Here is an 18054-nt window from a genome sequence, read left to right on the forward strand (position 1 = left end):
GCAAGCAAGAAAAAAACTCGAAAAAACAACGCGAGGACGTGGAATAAGTACAGTGTTATTGGACGCTCAGGAAAGGAAAGAAAAGAAAGAGGATTTCAAGTTTCAAGCGGAGCTCTTCATCAGAAATATAGAAAAAGTCCAAAGAATGGAAGACGGAGAAAGAAAATTACCAACGATACACACGCGGTCACATATTGAAATGTGTATATATAGATTTATGTATATAGGAATTTACAAAAGCAAAAGCGAAGACAGGTGTGTAAACAACAAACAGATGTATTAGTTTAATGCTTGGAAAGTGAGAAAGTCATTTACGTTTTGAGCCTACGCTCTTCAACTGAAAGGAACACAGAAATAAGCAATTGGGAGATGAAATGGATGAGAATCATACATGTACCTCTATTTCATCCATTTCATCTACCAATTACTCCGTCCAACACATGCCAGCATTGATTATATTGGTGATGATGACAACAAGTAATTTCTATCAGGAATTCATTCTTTAAAAAATCCTAACTTCCTAAAAGGAAAAACAGATTGGAACTGTTGTCTTGTTGTAGAGAAGATATACTCTTTTACTTGTTTCAGTCATTTGAGCACTGCCTTTTTAGTCAAGCAAATCGACCCTAGGACTTATTCTTCGTAAGCCTAGTACTTATTCCAATGGTCTCTTTTGCCAAACCACTAAGTTATGGGGATATGAACACACCAGCATCGGCTGTCAAGCGATGTTGGGGGAACATACACAGACACACAAACAGATACACACATACATATATATATATATATATACATATATACGACGGGCTTCTTTCAGTTTCCATCTACCAAATCCACTTACAAGGCTTTGGTCGGCCCGAGGCTATAGTAGAAGACACTTGCCCAAGGTGCCACGCAGTGGGACTGAACCTGGGACCATGTGGTTGGTAAGCAAGCTACTTACCACACAGCCACTCCTATGCCTACATATGGATCATTTGATATTTTATCGTTGTCTTGTAAAGATGAGAACTGTCTCATTGGATAGACTGTGAAATAGCTGTACCAACAACCTCTATGTGGTCACTTGACCTGCTAGAAATCCAAATTTTCCTCATTTCACATCAAACCATTTTTTAAAAGAGAAAAAAGTGGGGAATGGCATATTAGATAGTCTTAATTACTCCTTATGGTCATGGCTGGATGCCTTTTAATCATTAGTTTGCAGCTTCACTGGGCTGGCTGACCTATGAGCTTACAAGATAGGTTTATATTTATAACTGTGTTATCAGTAAACATGTGACCTAAATTTCAGTTAGAACATTTTTTAATTTTTTTTTTATTTAAGCTAAGTAAAGCCTCAGACTCCATTCAATGACAATAAAGTTGATTGTAAGAATATTTTTGAGTTTTTTCTGTCTGATTCAAGAGTTTGTTTATGTTACTTGTTCACTAACTAATGCTCTTCAAATAGCTAAATATTGATAAACTTCTGCAGTAGAATCACTTTGAAATATATAATTTCTTCTTCATCATCATCATCATCACTGTCTTTTAACGTCCGTTTTCCATGCTGGCATGGGTTGGATGGTTTGATAGGTACATGAAAGCAGGAGAGCTGCACCAGGCTCCAATTGTTTGTTTTGGCATGGCTGGATGCCCTTCTTAATGTCAACCACTTTACAGAGTGTACTGGGTGCTTTTTACTTGGCACCAGCATGGGTGCTTTTTATATTACACCGTCACCAGTGGGGTTGCCAATTTGTGTATAAAAATGCAATTTGTATATAATTGGTTTTAGGTCTATAGAATAAGTGTGCTGATTGACTAAAGCTTTTCTTTTATTAGTCTGAGTATAGTAGTCAGTACTCTTCTATGCTGAGGCTTTAATATTTATTTGTATTGGTTTGGTTTTCACTGCACTAAGAGATAACATTTTTTAAACAATATTCTTAATATGTTCCAACAGATCTAAGCTGTTCATTTTCAAGTCTGCTGGAATATATTACAAATAAATATGCATGTCATTGTTTTGATTCTTACTGTTCACCATGGATATGAGGATTTATTAGCACTTGGCAGATATCAACAAATAATTTGTTTGCTGAAATTATAAACAAGAGCCATGAACTCTTGTTTGATTCATTAGTCCAGAGTGCTTTTACTAATGAGACACAATGATATCAAAACATCGGATGTCCCAAGGTCTCCTTACGCTAATGAATCAAGTATGTTAGTGACATGCATTTGTCTCAAATGAGTTGTCCAATGATAAAACACAACAGCAGTTCACATATTCATGTTTGAACCTGTTGGAACATATTAAGAATAAATATACACGCCATTGTTTTGCTTCTCCCTGTTCACATTGTATATGATGACTTATTATTATTTTTTTCCCTTCTATTCTTTCAGGTTGGAAAGTTACTCGTGTAAGATGGCTGGAAGTGATAAAAGATTATTTAAAGCAATTAGCACTGATGGTGGTTTCTCTCCAAATGACTTACAAGCATTATCCCCGCCACAGGGTCTAATTTCACAGAGCCCAAACCAGTAAGTTGACTTCTGTTGAATATTGTAATCAACTGCCTGTTATAATTTGCTCTTTGAAAATAATTGCTGTTGGTTTAATACTTGATATGTTGACATAGGTTGAGTATGTTGTCATTTGTCATGGTGTATTGTGGTTCAGTTCTAGTGCACAGCATCTTGGACAAGTGTCTTCTATTATAAGTGATACACAGTGACGGACTGGGTCTAAAAATATTGGTTGCCAGGAGACTAAGGGGGCCCACCTGCAGCTACAGTGCTATCATTTAATTTTTTTTGAAAGTATTCTTTTCAACTGACTACAAACACAGGCTGAAATAATTAATGCATTCTTCCAGCAGTGAATAAAAAATTCTCAAACTTGAGGGGATGGGCCCCCCATATATGGATTCTAATGGAGCAGGGGCCCACTTGCCATCGGCCCTGCTGACATCCTGGCCAGTCCACCACTGGTGATACATATAAAAAAAGAGTTCTTATTTAGGTATAGACATAATACCTCAGATTTATATAATAGAGTGGAAGAGAAAGAGGAATCTTCAAGGACATTAGCAATGTAATAGTTTAGAAATAGCAATGTCCAGACACATGGGTTAAATATGTCTATTAAAATGACTGTGTTAAAGTTGTTTTTCCTGATTCTGTTTTGTTTAATGTTCCAGTGAGTTTGAAGATCCATCTGATTGAGTGTAAACTTTCTTTTCAGAATAACCTCGCATAGTTACAGCGATGGAGAAGGGCCTCTTTGTGATACAATATCCACAAAGACATTGTTTTATTTGATCTCCACATTGAATGCTTCTTTCCAACCAGACTATGATTTCAGCAAAGCCAAAAGTGAAGAATTCAGTAAAGAATTCTCTGTACAGGTACACTTTAATACCTTCAACTCTTCCTATCTCAGGTACTTTTGGTTGGTGTATGTTTGGGAAGAAACTGGCTGTAAGGTACCTCTGTTCATGTGGGTTCCCTGTTCTGCTATCTCATTATTGTTTGTTTTCTTTTCATTCTGTAACAACACATGAAGAGAGAGCAAGTTTGAAATACATTAAGTCAGATTAGCTTGATTTTCTAACGAAATTTACTGGATAATATGAGATGTAACAGATAGAACAAAAAAAAAAAAAAACAAAAAAAAACAGTACAAATGAAAACTAAGAAAATATAATCATATTCCCTAAATACTTTTGTTTAACCCCTTTAATATCAACTCACCTTTTTTAAAGTGACTTAATTGAAACCTTCCTTAAAAATTTAATGTTAATTTTATGTTAATTTATCTCCTACACATCACCTTATTTGCTATATAGTAAATAAGTAAATATAGGAAAATAAAGGCTATCAGATCTCTAGTTTGAATGTAATAAATATATAAATATGGAAACTTGTTAGTTTCAAGGTATTTCTAAGCCAAATATAAAACAAATAACTGGATGGGAGGTAGCTTTCAAAATATGCTTCTTTTTATTGTATATAATTAACATTTTTGTGAATACGAAAATTTTAATTTTCTAATTAACTAGACTTTTACTAAGCAGCATTGATTGAAATATAGGTTTATACAATTATATTTAACATGTTTGTGTACACTTGAATGTGGAAAAAATCCTTTGCTGCTAAAAATGTCTTAAGAGAGAAATTCTCCTTATAAACAGTGTTTATGAAAAGTACACCATTGGACCATAAATGGTGCCATTGGACTGTAGGACACGTATTTCTGTGTCACATTGGGAAGTACAATTAGAGAAACCCATAGTGATGTGGTATTAAAAAAACTAGCAGAAACACTACCTGCTGAGCAATATTTTGGTAATGTGTGTCGTATTTGCTTGTACAAAACTGTTGTGCATGCCTACCAATATGTATAAAACTTAAAGTGAAAAATTTCTGAGTAATTTTGATATTTTCTCTGATATTCTCAAAACATTTCAAAGAAACCCTTTGTAATCACTTATTTTTAATTAAACAATTGAATAAAAGTGATGAGGAGAGACAGAGAGAGAAAATGTTTTGAGGAAAGAAAGTGAAAGTATTAGAACGAGCAAGTGGAAGATGAAAAGTATTAAATGAGATAACAGGGAAATGGATGCAGCCAAAGTTTGTGTGTATGTGTGTGTGTGAGAGAGAGCGGGAGAAAGGCACACACATACACAGACAAACAGACAGAAAGAGAGAAGGGACAAAGACTGAAGGGAGGAAGATGTAAAAATTAGGGGGAGGATAAGCGTAAGAAAGAGAAAGACTAATTGGAATAGAAGTGATAAAACAAACAGAAGCTGGAAAGAGAGAGAGAATGTTGCAAAGTTATGGTAGAAGAAAAGGGATACAAATGTAAGACATTAAAAAACATGTCATATTGAATAAAAATTAGTTTTCTGACTGAAGCATGTTGTGGAAATCTTCAATAATAACAGAATTTTGAAAACTACAGTTTGATAAAAAAAACATATTAAAATTGGAATTTATAAGAATTTTTAAGAAAGTGTAAACTTTAAAAATTGCCTTCTTTTAGTACAGTTAAATACTTGCAACAAATTAGCAGCTTTCTTTATTATAGTATAAATGGCACACTTAAATTATAGTTTTATTTTTATATGTTTTATTTTTTACAAAAAATAATTCGTTTTAGAATGTATTGAAGTATTTCAAATTAAAGTCAAGAGGTAATTCAATAAGTTTAGAATGTTTATTGATCTTTTAAAAATAGATCGACATTGCTAATAATTTTTGATGAACCTACTTGCACACACACACACACACACACACTCATGCGCTTTTAAGAGTAGATGAACATTGCTATTAATTTTTATGAATCTATTTTCATACACATGTACATATATACACGCATACTCAATTATTTGCATATGCATTGCTTTGTTCACATGCATACATACACATAAAAGAATTTAAGAAAAACAAATCCAAAAAGACTTGTAGCTCTTTGGCAAAGATTCTTAGTGGAATTTGCAAATTTTGAGGGTCAGACCCTCCTCCACCAAACATTAGTATTCTCTTCTCTCTCTTGTATACAACAAACTCATCCAAATTTACAAACTTTACTACTTATACATACATACATATACACACACACACACCTACATGCATACACACACACACACACACACACACGGTATGTCTCTGCCCCGTGGTTCATACCTTGCCGTGGTGGGGTGGCTTGTGTGCCTCTATGACCCAGAGAGCTATGCCAACTGGAGTTTATACTCCTGGTAGGGTCACCCATGTTGGACAGGTCAATGGGTAGAGGACAGACGAATATGAACCTCCTCTCCCCGAGGTTAAAGGGGTCGGCTATTTGATTTTACAGAGTGACTTGTGTTTCTGATTGTTTAAGTGAAAGGATTTGATTGAAGACCCGACCTTACTTCCTGTCAGTTGTTCAACCTACACAAGGGGAAAATTGTGTTGCAGCCTTGAAAGGATGACATAAAACATGGAAGGTATTCATGAATGATACATTGGTAGCAGTGTTGTTGTTGTTGTTGTTGAGTGACCAAGAGCACTTTAGTGTGTCTTTGTGAAAGAAAATTCCTTACTGTTTGTAGTTGTTCTTTATGTTACTTTGTTTATCAGAGTGTGGTGAATATGATAAACAACCAACTGTCTGCCGTTATCGGGGACTCCTTCAGTGTGTTTAAGCAGCAACTTTGGGCAACCATCGATGAAGAGATTTCTTTAACTGATTGTGACATCTTCAGGTAAATATATTCTCTCCCTTATCTCTATGTATTTGTTGGTGGTTTTGATTTATTGACTATTGGAGTTCATTTTGTAAAGGAAGAAAAAGTACTCAGCCACTTGCTCGTTAATTTCATGAGTGAGTTGTTCTGTTGATTAGCTTGACTGGAACACTCACTGTTGAAACCAATGGAGTGTCAGCTTTTTACTGGGTGCTTTTTATGTGTCACCAAATAACTTACAAGGCAAGACCCCCTCAACTGAAAAGGTACATGTAGTATTGAGGGCGGTGACTTTATGCCAGGTGTCTAGAGGTTAAAGTATGATAGAGGGACAGAAACAGATGTCTTGCAGTAGGGGAGACACACATACATTGTTTAATGTTCACTTTTCCATGTTTGCTTGGATTGAACAGAATTTATTGAGGTAGATTTTCTATGGTCGGATGGCCCTTCCTGTTGCCAACCCTTCCGTTTCCAAGCAAGGTAATATTTCCCTGTGGCCGGACATGTTTTCACAGAAGATTGGAAATGGATGACACTTGTGATGTGAAGACAAAGAGCAACTCTAATCTCCAAGTTTGTTTATCTATTTGTGGAGAAAGGTAGAATATAGGGAAGCTTATGTAATAGGTAAGCTTACCAGGGAGCCTCCATGACTTATTCTATTTGCCAGAGATAGCTATCAAATCTCCCCCAAATAACACCCTTTTGTCTTAAAATATATAGAATATATTGGATGATAATGTGCTAAATATACTATGTACAAAGAGGCAGCATAGTCAGGATTGGAACATCCTTGATCAGTCTTGACATAGAAGTAAAGAAAGACAACTTATAAAATAGGCTGCCACTCTATAGTGGAGTAGAGTTATCTTTCTATTACAACACCAAAATGGCTAACGTTCTGAGTAATTCTGTTGCAATCCTTTCAAGCTGGGTCTTTGGTCTAAAGGTAACTTCTTCCCTTCCCATCAGTCTTGGAGACGCTGAAAAGAGCCACAGGGTTCTACCTTTCCTTCATCAACTAGACCATAAAAATCTGTTTTAAAAAAGAACAGTACTTCTGTCTATCTAGTTTGTGAAAGGATTAATTTAGTTAATTTGTCTAATTGGTATGTTTATATTTGGTTACTTTAAAAACTGTTCCCCTAAAACTATAACCTGATTTTTACCCAGTTTAGTAGCATTAAATCCTTTAATGCATAGCATGCCCTAGAAACTGGATTAGAAAATTATACGATGTCTTTTACCCTTTACTTATTTCAGTCATTAGACTGTGGCCATGGGACAATGCCTTGAAGAATTTTTAGTCAAATGAATCAACCCCATTTCAGAGCACCCAGTACTCTCTGTAAAGTGGTTGGCATTAGGAAGGGCATCCATGTGTGGAAACCATGCCAAAACAAACAATGGAACCTGGTGCAGATCTGTGGCTTGCAAGTTCCTGTCAAACCAACCAACCTATGCCAGCATGGAAAACGGATGTTAAAAGATGATGATGATGATGATGATGATGATGATAATTGTGAAATTAGAGTAGTAATGATTCTTTATGCACAATTATATAAATAAATTAGTATAATGTCAATTCTAGTAATAATTCCTTTGAATGGTCAGATATTAATATTTTTAATCATTTTAGTCAATAGTTGGCAGCAATACTGAAAACACAAACATTTCTGTGTATATTTGTAATAATGGATTAATCATCATCATCATCTACCCAAAACTGATGCCTATTTATTTACAACTTTACAAGGCTGCCTTCAACATAAGAATTTTATAGAAATTCATTTTAAAACAAAGTGCTTACTTATAACTCCATCATATCAAAACTTGTGTCTTCATCTCTTTGTTTTAAAAACAACAGTGATTTGATTGTTTCATTTACAGTTACAATCCAGATTTAGTCTCGGATCCGTTTGGAGAAGAAGGCTGTATTTGGTCCTTCAATTATTTCTTCTACAACAAAAAATTGAAACGAATCATCTTTTTTACGTGCAGAGCCACAAGGTAAAGCATTTACTGAAATTCTTTGAAATTTGTTTTGATTTATAACATTATTAAAATATATCCTCTATTATTATTAAATAAATATATTTTATAATAAATGCTTCATTATGCAACTTCAAATATTCACTATTGTTGATACCTATTCTTATATATAACCAGTGATAAAATGTTGAGTAATTATAAGAAATGAAAGAATTACAGACACCGATTCAAATAGTTGGGACAATTGGTCTTATAATTTACTTTTATACACATATACAGAAACAAAGAACTTTTAGTTAAAAAAATATATATACTATTTTTTCTAGAGAGAATTACTCTTTTTTTTTTAACTATATTTATAATTTAATGGTATTATTGTAAGAGTTTTACATAAAACAAATGAAATATTTTTTGATAAGAGAAGTTTAACTCTTTCGTTCCTTTTTGTTTCTGTTGAAACTCACTGCCATTGTTTCACTTAACTTTGAAAATAATGAATTTAATAAAATAACTGTTATAATTAAGTTGGTGTTTGGAACATAAATTAACAGGAAATTTTAATGAAAGGTTTTGATTTACATGACTTCAAACTGGAAATTTGTATCATAGATACAGGAGCTGCATCAGGCTGTTTAGTGTCAAAAGGTTTAATATAAGTTCTAGCTTTACTTATTTACATGAATATAGACATTGACAGGAATTATTGGAGACAGTGGAATATAAAAAGCACCATCTGAATGTGGCTGATGCCAGTACCCCCTGACTGGCTCTTGTGCCGGTGGCACGTAAAAAGCACTCACTACACTCTCAGAGTGGTTGGCGTTAGGAAGGGTATCCAGCTGTAGAAACATTGCCAGATCAGATTGGAGCCTGGTGCAGCCACTGGCTCTCCAGACCTCAGTCAAACCATCCAACCCATGCCAGCACAGAAAATGGACGTTAAACAATGATGATGGTGTTTCATAAGTAGCTCAAGTAGCAGTAGTAGTAGTAGTAGTAGTAGTAGTAGTAGAGGTGTTGGCTTGTTTAGATATGATGGAGTCTTATTTAAAGATGCAACTTTTGCTATATTACCATCATATCGTTCTTAATTTAAGAAAGATGTTTAATATTTAACCAATAACATATGCTAAAGACATTTGTTTGGATTTTTCAAAAGAATTTAATTTAATGGAACTGTTGTAATAAGCATTTCCAATAATTACGATCATTTCTAGTACAATTATTGCAGACCATGTGATCAGACCCATAGAAAAAAGACAATCACACCTACTGTGTTCTCCTGTATAATATTCACTCAATAACCTATTGTTAGTATTTTTCTAAAACAAATATCTCTATCTTACAGTTGGACCTTAATACTAAATACTCTGTTACTGCAGGAAAAAACCCCAAGAAAAAAAAAAAAAACTCTATTGCTTCTTTTACTCTTAAGTTTTTCAATTATTGATTTTTATTTCTAACTTATTAAACTTCAACAGAATTTTCTTTTGTCTATATAATTCAATGTTAAGAATCCCTCCTTCATTCCTCCTTATAAACCCTCGGATCCAGATTGTTCCTTCTTTCCATCTATGATTGACCAAATGGTTACCCATATCATTTCAATTCCTACTCTTATATTATAATCATTGAGGTTAGTTAAATTACCCCACTTTCTATATTGGCTACAACAGAGCTGCAAATATTTTTCACATCAGATTTCTATCAAGTGGATAAATGTGTAGAACTGCTTCTACAAGTCATTGCTTTTGAAATTTGTAAATGAAATTACTTCAGACAAAAAATTTGGATTGTTATATTACAGATGACAAATCTATTATAATTCACTTTAAACAAGCCACCGAGAAAATAAAAAGATGCAATTACTAAAGGGGTTAATGAGTTTTCTTTCATCCCTAATTGTATATACTCAGACATTCTCATGTGAATCAAGCTTGGAAATAACTCAGCCCACTTCTTAATCTGAGTCTCCTCAGATGTGGTCATTCTACTTCAGTATTAAACATTTTAATCTCATATTGCTTCTAATTCTGCTCATCACATAATTAAAATCCCTTGAATACAATTTCCTTATGTATCGATGCATAGTTATCAATTATAAAAAAACCCCAACAATTCTGGAATGAGGCTCTTGCTGTTAATCACCAGATTTGTCTCCCTTGATTACTAAATTTACTTCTTGCACTATCGCATTTCTCCTAAAATTTATAAAGTATACAAGTGTATACTCCATATCCAAGAACACTAATCTGTTGGACTTCTGTTATTACTGACCAGTTACTCTCATTTTTAAAATATACCCACCTATTTATTAAACTACACCCACAGGTAACTTTGAATTTCTCCTCTTCAATACATATTGGCCAGTAAATAAGTGAAGCTCTTCTGTTCAGTCTGTATTTCTGAACGACCAGCTCATGTTCACTTGCTAGTACACAAAATCTAATGTAAAACTTGAATTTGTTTGGATTATTATATTTCAAATTTTCAAGAAATAAAAAAATCAGAATTTTAACTTAAAAAGAAATAATTCAAGGAGTGCATGTGCAATGATGAGAATCCAAACAATAGCAAAATATTCTTCATATTTTTAAGGTAAATTTAAGGTGGCAAACTGGCAGAATCATTACTGTGCCAGACAAAATGCTTAACAGCTTTTCCCCCAAGTTTATGTTCTGAGTTCAAATTCTGGTGAGGTTGAATTTGCCCTTCATCCTTTTGGGGTTGATAAAAAAATTACCAGTTGAGCACTGGAGTCGATGTAACCAACTTACCCTCCCTCCTAAAGTTTCTGACTTTGTACCAAAATTTAAAACCAATATATTCTAGCAAATTCGAATATGAATATGTGATCACTGTTTTCTGCATCAGAATGTGTTACAATGTGTTAAGAAAGAATAGATACATTATTGCTTGGATTCTCATTGCTCTGCATGCATATCATGAACCATTGTCAGTTTAGTAGACATCAGCACCCATCATTTATAATTTATGTTTTAATCACCAGCTTAATAAGGACAAAGTCATTTTAAATTCTTTATTATTTTCAAAACTAATTGAAACAAAGACTGTATTTCAAAAGAAACCCTAACCCTAACAAAGCAGTTAAGCAATGGAGATGAGAAGTCAGGCAATATGTAAAGTGATGTTTGAAGGCGGTGAGCAGGCAGAATTGTTAGCACGCCAGGCGAAATGCTTAGTGGTATTTCGTCTGCTGCTACGTTCTGAGTTCAAATTCCGCCAAGGTCGACTTTGCCTTTCATCCTTTCGGGGTCGATTAAATAAATACCAGTTATGCACTGAGGTCGATGTAATTGACTTAGTCCCTTTGTCTGTCCTTGTTTGTCCCCTCTGCATTTAGCTCCCTTGTGGGCAATAAAGAATTAAATATGTAAAGTGATGTCAATAAATAAAGAAAAAGACCAGATGTCGTATCACTCTGTACAGCTTGTTTAAAGTTTCTAATATATTTTGGGAAAGCTCTCTTTTATCAAATATAAGATAGAATATTTTGCAGATTAGAGAAAATGTGTTATCAGCAGGCTGTTTGGGTGTAATAATGAGGTTTTTTCTCCAGACTTTTGTCAGACCTTCCTTTATTATGATATTATGTGATAAAATATGTATTTAAGAAGTTGCACTCCTCCACCATACCTTCATAATCAGCTTTAATTATTATTTTTGTAATGATTAATTAATTTTCTTATCTTTCTCTCTCCTAGTTGGCCAGTAGCCTATACAGACCTTGAATCTTGTCAAAATATAGGCTTCATTGAAGACATAACAATGATTGAGTAAGTCTTATTCATTTGTTTTAATTACTAAACTTCCATTTCTACTTTTTGAATTTCATTTATCCTTCTACACCAAATTGATTGTTTATAGGTGGGAGCAGGTGAGTATTTCACAGATGTATGTGTGTCTTGCCTCTCATATTTACTAGTACCTAAGGTACTTGTTTAGAAACTAAGGGCCTCTTTCTCTCACCCCCAGTTTTGGTAGCAGAGACAAGAAAAGTTATCTTCATCATCATTTCTTAACATCCATTTTTGTCATGCTTGCTTGGGTCAGTTGGAATTCATTGAGACAGATTTTCCATGTCTAGATACTCTTCATGTTGTGTGGCAAGACATGTTTTCATGGAAAATTAAAAACGACTTCTCTTGTATGATGGTGGCACTCATTTATAACTATCCTGTGATGTCAAGACAAGGAGAGACAAGCACATGCGCACCTGCACATACACACACACAATGGGTTTCTTTCCGATTCCATCTACCAGACACGCACGCAATGAGCTTCTTTCAGTTTCCATCTACCAGACATGCACAAAGCTTTGCTTGGCATGAGGCTATAGTAAAAGACCTTGTTTAAGGTGCCACACAGTGGGACTGGCCTAAAACCATGTTGTTGGTCAGAAAGCTTCTTAACCACACAGCCATAAGTATTTTGAAATAATGTAGTTTGCCTACAATTTACAGTGTTTATGTTGTAGAAAGTAATCAGATGTTAATACCACTTTGTTGTTTTCCTCATACAAAAGTATAAAGGAGATTGTGTTTCATGGCTAATTGGTCACTCTTCAAAGGTTCAATTCCTTTCATGTTTGTTTTACAACCATTTTGCTAGTATGGGTTAGACAAATATATTATTGAGACAATGTATTTACATCTGGATGCCCTTCCTGTCACTGACCTTTCCTTGTTTTTTAAGTAATGGATTTCTCATTTCACATGTCATCAAAAGCATAAGTCCAGTGGACAATTTGTTGAGAGGAGAAATGACAACACTGCTTGGAGCTTGGGGTTGTCAGACAAGTGCAAATATAACTATATGCACACGCACATACATATTTACATTTGTATGTGTGTGTGTTTGTGTGTATTAATGAATACTTACACTCACCCACACACACTCCTCTATTTTATATCTCTTTCCAATTCCACTCTGGTAACTCTTGTGAACTTCATGTCAACCTCAGTAGTGCTGGTGCTATGAAAAAAAAAAAAGCACCCAGTACACTCTGTAAAGTGGTTGGCATTAGGAAGAGTATCCAGTCATGGAAGAAAACATACCACAGCAGACATTGGAGCATGATGCTGTCTTTGGTTCAATCAGAGCCTGTCAAACCATCCAACTCATGCCAGTATAAAAGACGGACTTCCATAAACTTCTTATACACCCATACCACTTCTGTAACTTGAGTGACTTGTCCCAACACATCTTCACCATCCTACATTTATCTCCTCTTTAACCTCTCATCACCTGGTATAAAGACACCTCTCTCAATACTACTCCCCACTTAGATGAAGGGTCTTGTCTTGCGAGTTACTTGGTGATCTCACTAGTGTTAGTGTCATGTAAAAGGCATTGGGTACACTTTGTACAGTGCTTGTCATTAGGAAGTGCATCCTGTCATTGAAACCATACCAAATCAGACAGTGGAGTTTAGTGACGCCATCTGGCTTGCCAGCTCCTGTCTAACCATCCAATCCATGCCAACATGGAAAATAGACATGAAATAATGATGGTGGTGACAACAAGGTTATTTTTCAGTTTCTTTCTACCAAACTACCTGTAAGGCTTTTTGTCCACCTGGGGCTATAGCACAAGACACCCCAGATGCAGTATAGTGGGACTGAACCTAAAACCACATGGTTAGGAAGCATTTGCTATTCAGTTCTCTTTATTGAGGGTGACCAGTCGGACATGAAACAAGCTGGGTTAATCTTTATTTTTTTTGCCTGTAAGAAAATTAACATGTATTTAAATTATAGATTCTACAGGGTAGGTATACCATAGACGATAGTCTATCCGCATTAAATTTATCTTAGATTTTTCTAGCACATGCCCTGCATAAAATATTTATTAAGTATTTGGAACATTGATTTTCAGTCATTCAACTTCCAAATAATTTACTGAATGATCACACTTCTTGTTGCACATTTTGATGTTTATCCTATGTATTACAGTGTGTGTGTATTGAATTTAGAATGTTTCACATGAAAAACGACATTTGAGCATGGTCGTTGCCAGTGCTGGCAGACTGGCTCCTGTGCGGGTAGCACGTAAAAAACATCTTTTGAGCGTGGTTGTTGCCAGAACCGCCTGACCAGCCCTTGTGCCAGTGGCATGTAAAAAGTACCCACTACACTCTTGGAGTGGTTGGTGTTAGGAAGGGCATCCAGTTGTAGAAACTTTGCCAGATCAGATTGGAGTCTGATGCAGCCTTCTGGCTCTCCAGTCCTCAGTCAAACCGTCCAACCTATGCCAGCATGGAAAGCGGACATTAAATGACAACGATGATGATGATGATAAGTATATGATCATGTAATTAGTTTTCTCTATTGTACATCTGTATGTGAATACATAGTAATATGCTGGGTATGCATATTATTGTAAATGTGTGCAAAACAGCTGTAATCATCATCATCATCATTATCATCGTATATGGAAATAATAAACCTGTATTCATTTCTCGCACCTTCTGATTCTATACTTATATATTTGATAGTATGTGTATATATTTACTTGTGTTTTTTTCTTGTCTTTGCAGGGACGGAGAGATGTATTAAGTGGCTTCAAGCATTAACAAGTGTCATCAACTAAAATGAAAAAATAGAAAAAACTATATTGCAGTTTGTCAGTCAATCACTGCAGAATTGTTTATATGAGTTAATAATAATCATAGTTTACGACTATTGGGATTTATTAACTAACCTATTTAAATTCATCCATTAATTCAAAAGTTTATAAAACTTTTGTATTCTCCATTTTAATTTTTTTTTATTACAAGTTAGTATCAACTAAAATAGAGATTATGAATTGTTTTGAAACCATCTTAGTCTCACCAATGTTTTTGTTTGAAATGAATGCTACTGCCCATAGACAGCAGTGAATTTCCTGCCATGTGTGTGTGTATGTATGTGAGAAGATCTGTTGAAAGTCTGAGGTAGGGTGACTATTTGCTACAGATATCACACCCTTATTTATCAATACTGTCGTAAATCAATAACTCTTCCTTTACCACATTCGGATCTTAAATTATAAAGCCTAACAGAGGTATGTCATGTTGTAAACATGTCATACAATATTACATTATACAGTAGGATATTACTATACACCATCATACAACATGATGTTACACTGCAAGATGGCATACAATATAGTATTACAGGTGTACATTGCCATACAATATGGTGTCTTGCTATGATATCACTTTCTATTTGTGAAATAGTTTTCTTCTTTTATTCTCTCTTCACTTCAGTTAAAGAAAGAAGATGAATCTTGATGCATTAGTTATGTCTGTCTGTCACTCATATTCTAATGTGACATATCTTACCTATGGCCTCTCCAACACATTGGATAAATAGACATTATGACATTCTGTGATATAACCAAGAAAAAAAAAAAATTATCTTTTAATTTTTCTAAATAGAACTCAAGAGAAAAGAGTAGGAAATTGTTGCAAAACAAGAGTTGGCTCTAAGAAATATATAGCTCGATTGATTAATAAACAGACGAAAGATGGACAAACAATTATAGGTGACAGAAAGTCTTTTATGTGATATGTTACATATACATGTTACATTATAGCATTGCCCAGTTGTATGTTTGAAACGGCTGAAAAGAATCATCTTGTAATTTGAAAATGTTTATGTGACATCTCATATAAATGAACTACTCCCACCTGTTATTGTTTGTTCATCCTTTGTGTGTGTGTTCTCAAAAAAGATCCTAGCTTATTTGCAAATTTAAACTATTTTCTTTCTTTTTTTAAATCACCTGAGTGAAGTATGAGAGGATTGGTCTCCACTCTGATATAATTTTATAAGGAACAAGTGTAAAAGACAAATTAACTGCTAAGTAACATCTATGGTCTTGTGTTCTCCAGTACGATAACTGCTGGACATGATTTACACATGCTCTAATCTAGCTTATAATTTCTTTAGCTAATACTCAACACTATCTTATATTTTACCATCATATATTTAGACTATAATAGTTCTCATGGTCTCTAATTACTGAATTAAGCTAGCTTGATTAATGTAATTTAGGGTTTAAATATATTGATATTAATGAGTTGACTTATTGTATTCTGTAGAAATATCCTGTCTCATTGAGTGGAAGTTTCATTCTTAATTAAATCTTTCCTTGTAAATCATAAATTATTTTTTCCACGTCCACACTCTATTCCTTACTCTTCCAGAGAATGACAAAAGAGATATCAGAATCCTGCTATTTGAAGAAGAAAACAAATTAATAAATAACTTATTGACGTTTTGTAAATTTAAATTTTAAATCTATCTTTTTGCACTTTATATATATATATATATTTTCATTAACTCTAAAGGTGCAAAATAACAAATACATAAAAAAAAGAAAAGAAAAAGTACCTTTAGCAATTAATAATCGCACAGTTCACCATCAATTTTTTTTCTCTATCATTTCATTATTGATATGAATTTTTTTATAACATTGTATTATATTTTTTAACTGCACTCTTCTGAAAAATGTTAAAGAAAGACAAAAGTCATCATTTTTTTATATGTTTCTACTTGAAATGACAATTTTTGTTCAGGTGATAATTCTGGAATCTCAATCTGAAATTCTCAACAACAATATATCTTCCATTCAACATTGCCAAACCTTAAACACCGATGATGTAATATAATTGTCTTGATTTGTTCTTATTATTTCACGTTTCTTCAAACCATAGACATTGACTTTGCTCAAAGTTGTCTTTTTGTTTTTTTTTATCTTTGCCATCATGTAACCATTTTATTTTGTTTGGCTCTCTCTCTCTCTCTCTCTCTCACACACACACACACATACACAAAATAAATGATAAACAGTGGATTACTGCAAGTAAACATGAAGAAACTCCAAAAGTCCTGTTGAGATTTCTGTTATCTTTTTAGAATTGTTTCTGAACTCAAAAGGTTGTATTTTTCATATTTAAATTATGCTTACATGGACACACATCGCACATGTATGCATCAACATGTGGACACTTGTTTCACAGGGACAAGTGTATGCATGTTACACATGGACAGTTGTCTACATAGACAAATGCACAGGTGCCATACAGAGACTTATGAACACCTGGACAAATAGACATCTGTCCCCTCCTGGACAAATCATCAATGTAAATAATATTGTTTTCAGACTTTTCCACTGAACATTGAGCGACCGACTTAGTTTGTAGCTCTCTAACCATCACCATTCACTCATATATTGGAATGTTTTAGTTCAGTCAGACTTGAAAACACAAATAAAATATTAAACTGAAATTGTTTTACTTGTTTTTATTTATGTTGTTGTTTTTTCTCATTTTTATTGTTCCTCATCATCATCATTTAACATCCATTTTCCATGCTGGCATGGGTTGGATGGTTTGACAGGAGATGGCAAGCTAGAGAGCTGCACCAGGTCTGTTATGGCATGGTTTCTACAGCTGGATTCCTTTCCTAATGCCGACCACTTTACAGGGTGTATTGAGTGCTTTTTATGTGGCACCATCAACAGTACTTTTGCCATGGCACCATCGCCCATGTTTTTTATGTGGCACCAGCAAAATTCACTTGAAACAATTGTAACCAATATACCAAAGAGCCAGTTTATAGTATTTTATCTCTGAACTGGAGTGGCTGTGTGGCAAGTAGCTTACTTCCCAACCACATGGTTCCAGGTTCAGTCCCATTGCATGGCACCTTGGGCAAGTGTCTTCTACTATAGCCTTGGGCCAACCAAAGCCTTGTGAGTGGATTTGGTAGATGGAAACTGAAAGAAGCCTGTCGTGTATATATATATATATATATATATATAT

General features: G+C 34.3%; 1 protein-coding gene across 1 annotated transcript in view; it reads left to right on the plus strand.

Moving 5' to 3' along the window:
* The window catches only part of LOC106871613 (repressor of RNA polymerase III transcription MAF1 homolog), a 23742-nt gene extending 6224 nt beyond the window's left edge, over window positions 1–17518 (plus strand). Inside the window, exons 2-7 of the mRNA XM_014918166.2 lie at window positions 2395–2532; window positions 3236–3398; window positions 6121–6245; window positions 8121–8240; window positions 11948–12019; window positions 14782–17518. Coding sequence (XP_014773652.1) covers window positions 2395–2532; window positions 3236–3398; window positions 6121–6245; window positions 8121–8240; window positions 11948–12019; window positions 14782–14800 — 637 coding nt within the window. The 3' untranslated portion in view covers window positions 14801–17518. The remainder of the gene's footprint in view (window positions 1–2394; window positions 2533–3235; window positions 3399–6120; window positions 6246–8120; window positions 8241–11947; window positions 12020–14781) is intronic.
* The last annotated feature ends 536 nt before the right edge of the window (window positions 17519–18054 follow it).

The sequence above is a fragment of the Octopus bimaculoides genome, chromosome 1 (assembly GCF_001194135.2).
Source record: "Octopus bimaculoides isolate UCB-OBI-ISO-001 chromosome 1, ASM119413v2, whole genome shotgun sequence".
Lineage (NCBI taxonomy): Eukaryota > Metazoa > Mollusca > Cephalopoda > Octopoda > Octopodidae > Octopus > Octopus bimaculoides.